Source organism: Vicugna pacos, chromosome 8 (genome assembly GCF_048564905.1).
Source record: "Vicugna pacos chromosome 8, VicPac4, whole genome shotgun sequence".
NCBI lineage: Eukaryota > Metazoa > Chordata > Mammalia > Artiodactyla > Camelidae > Vicugna > Vicugna pacos.
Window position 1 is genome coordinate 67,933,592 of NC_132994.1, and position 3,145 is coordinate 67,936,736.

General features: G+C 42.5%; 1 protein-coding gene across 1 annotated transcript; it reads right to left on the reverse strand.

Annotated features, from left to right (window-relative positions):
* Positions 1-2,160: 2,160 nt before the first annotated feature.
* On the reverse strand, positions 2,161-2,925 carry LOC102526842 (U1 small nuclear ribonucleoprotein C-like). The gene is given in 1 exon segment (XM_072966335.1): positions 2,161-2,925. A coding segment is annotated over 1 exon segment (480 nt). The 5' UTR covers positions 2,881-2,925; the 3' UTR covers positions 2,161-2,400.
* Between the last annotated feature and the right edge of the window lie 220 nt (positions 2,926-3,145).

Below are 3,145 nucleotides of genomic sequence, written 5' to 3' on the forward strand. Positions count from 1 at the left end.
CTGCTTGGGCTGGTGCTTGAGCTTGAGCTACATGCTCCCCCCACCCCACCACTGCCTTCTGATCAGCCTCCTTCCTTAAACAGGAAGTTGTTACATGTTGGAGGGACATGTTAGTGCAGATGCTCCACTTCGTCATTAGAAAGTCAAAGCCGGTACTTACCTGGGAAAACACAGGTCTTCCAACTGTTTAATTTCCTTAGGAATCAGGATCTTTTCCTCCTTTGTAATGCAGCCTCTGGCGGGCACGGCAGGGAGGCTGGGAGCAGAGGAGCTCAGCTCTTCCATATTTTCAGCCCCACTCTGCACTCACTCTCTGATTTGCAGGTTCCAGCTGATCTGCTAACTACACTGTTATCCCATTAAACTGCAGTTTGAGCTCCATCTCCCCCAGTCACACACTTCTGTCTCACTTTGTCTTCCAGACTTGTTTGAAATTTCTTATCTGCTAATAAATCCTTCTCTTATCTTCCCCCTTCCAGTGTTGATATAACTTTTTATATTTCTGTCTGGTTGTATCAGTGGAGTCTCAGAAGGGACATGAGGCAAATGCTTGTGTTCAGTCCATTATCCTGAGCCAGGGGCCTCTAAAGCATTTTTGTGGTGCTATATTTAAACCACCAAAGTGTGGTCTTTAACTGAAGGCTTAGCGCTGTGGCATGCACTACGTAGTCGTACTTAACGATGATTTATGAAACAAAAACTACAGAATTCAGAAGGAATGTCAAGCATCGCATGATGCTTTTGTAGACAAGATGATGTAACGTGGGTGGATTTGTATTCAATGAAGCAATCAGAAGAGACTGAAACAGCGCTGTTTGATGGCAATTTGGGAAAAAGCTTTAAAGCTGAAGAACAGACTCTTTAGTAATCAGACTTTCTACAGCTATTGTTATAAAAACCTTGAGAGTGTGCTGATGAAATCTTTCAATGAAGTAAAACTAGAAGGCTAATAGACTGGACAGAATCGGGATCAAAAAGGTAGTAGGTTGGGATGATGAGGTTTAACCTACAAGAACAAAGTTTAATGTAGGCAAATGTCATGGCTGCAGCTTGTCGCAAGACACCAGCCACCCAGGAGCACAGCTTGAGAGCAACAAATGTGATGTGACATAGATGCTAAAAATAGCAGATGGAATTTTAAGTTATATCCCAAAAGAAAGCATAATAGAGGCCTTAACAGGCCTGTTCCTCTCTGAGCTGGGCCGCCCTTGTCTGTAGTGTCGAATTGGGAGCCGCTATTCAGGGGGAAAACCACACTCGAGCTGATCTGAAGACAATGGTTTGGCTGGTGAGATGATCATATGAAGAATGACTAAAAGAAATAGAAAAAATTATAACTTTTTGTTGAGTGAAAAAAATGAGTTTTAAAAAATTACTTTTGGAAGATTAGACTGTGGAAGAGGCATGAAATCTACATCGTGTGGCTCTGGGTTCAGGCCTGAGACAAGTGAGTGAAAGTTCTGAAGCAGCAAACGTGGGCTCAATGTGAGGAGAACGTAGTAGCAAACAGCGCCGAAATCAATTGGATGATAAATTGGATTTCCCCACCCCTGGCACCTCAAAGCAGAAACTGGATGGTCCCATGTCAAAAATCCACACGGGAGCTAAGTGCTGGTGTATGCTTACATTCTTCTCAACTCTGAGATTTTAAGAAAAATGAGTGAAGAGGAAGGAAATAGAGGGTTCCTGCTTTATTAAGTTAGAAATGAAAAAAGTCAACTTAGCTGTTTCTGGACAATTCATCAGTGCTCCGCAAATCATGGCCTTGTTTTCAGCAAAGCCAAGGACATGTCCGGTAGCCTCTCATTTTACTTCCCAGATGCCTTGCAAAGAGAGAAAGAGAATATAAAATGGTGATCAGTCAGATTTGCTATTCTGGTGCAATAAAAATTGAAGAGGCTTGGGCTTTTGCTGGAGCAATTATCATAACTGTTACCCAAAACTTTCCCATTTTCTGTGAATCTTAATTTTTCATTGCATGCCTGTATTTAATATCATGTATTATTGAGAATTATTTGAATGTTGCAAGGGTCGAATTTTTTTTTTGATTGATGTTGAAATTTAATAAGAGTCTTAAACCATTGCTACATTCTTGGTTATATGATAACTTCCGGGGATACAAAAATGTTCAGGCTTGTAAGAGTACTAATAACTAAGTTCTTTTTTTTTTTTTTAACTAAAAGAGTTGACAATTTTATTTTCACGTTTCACAATACAAATGAAAATTGTTTTTTTCCCCTCAACTACTCCCCTCCAAAACTATTCTCTCTCTGATAGGAAGGCGGGAGCAAGTCTTCCTTGTCACGCTGTTAAAAAAACATCCAGAGTCACAGCACCACAATCTCCTGGTGAAGTAGAACGAGTAATATAAAACTGATATAAAGAGGCTCCCCAATCTCCTTATCTGTCTGGTTGAGTCATCCCTGGTCGAGTGGGCACCATCATGGGACGGGCGGGAGGTCTCATCATTGGAGGTCCAGGCATCATTGGCATGTGGCCTCCCATAGGCGGCCTCATTCCAGGAGCAGGTCCCACTGGCATCATCCCAGGAGGCGGAGGGCCCATCATTGGCATCATGGGAGGGCCCCCCATATGGGGTGCTGGCATCATACCAGGGCGAGGAGGACCCAGGAGACTGGGGGGAGGTGGGATCATTGCCCCTGCAGGAGGAGGAGCAGAGAATGGAGTAGGAGGTATCTTTCCTTGTTGAAATTCAGCAGTTGTTTTGTCAATCAGACTCTGAGCCTACTCTTCCATCCATTTCTGATAGTAGTCTTTCACATTCTCTTTGTGTTTCCTACCACTGCAATGTGTCTTTCTCACAGATGGAGAGTCATGGGTGAGGTATGTATTGCAGTAGTCACAATAAAACTTCGGCATGTTGCTCTGTAAGCCGTTGGTCACTCCGTTCGGCGCCGCCGGGAAGTGACGCTACTAAGTTCTTTGATTAAAATAATTAAATGATCTCTTCACAGATTTATAGTTTGAAGGATAATCTCTAAAAAGCTAGTTTTACAATAAATTTTACAAAATAATTCTGATTTGCTAGTTTAAAAGACCCAAGGATGCATTTAACAAGTAGAGTCAGTCTCGTGCCTCCTTCTGCCCTCCCTTCTCTCCTTATCCAGCTGAAATCTCACAGTCA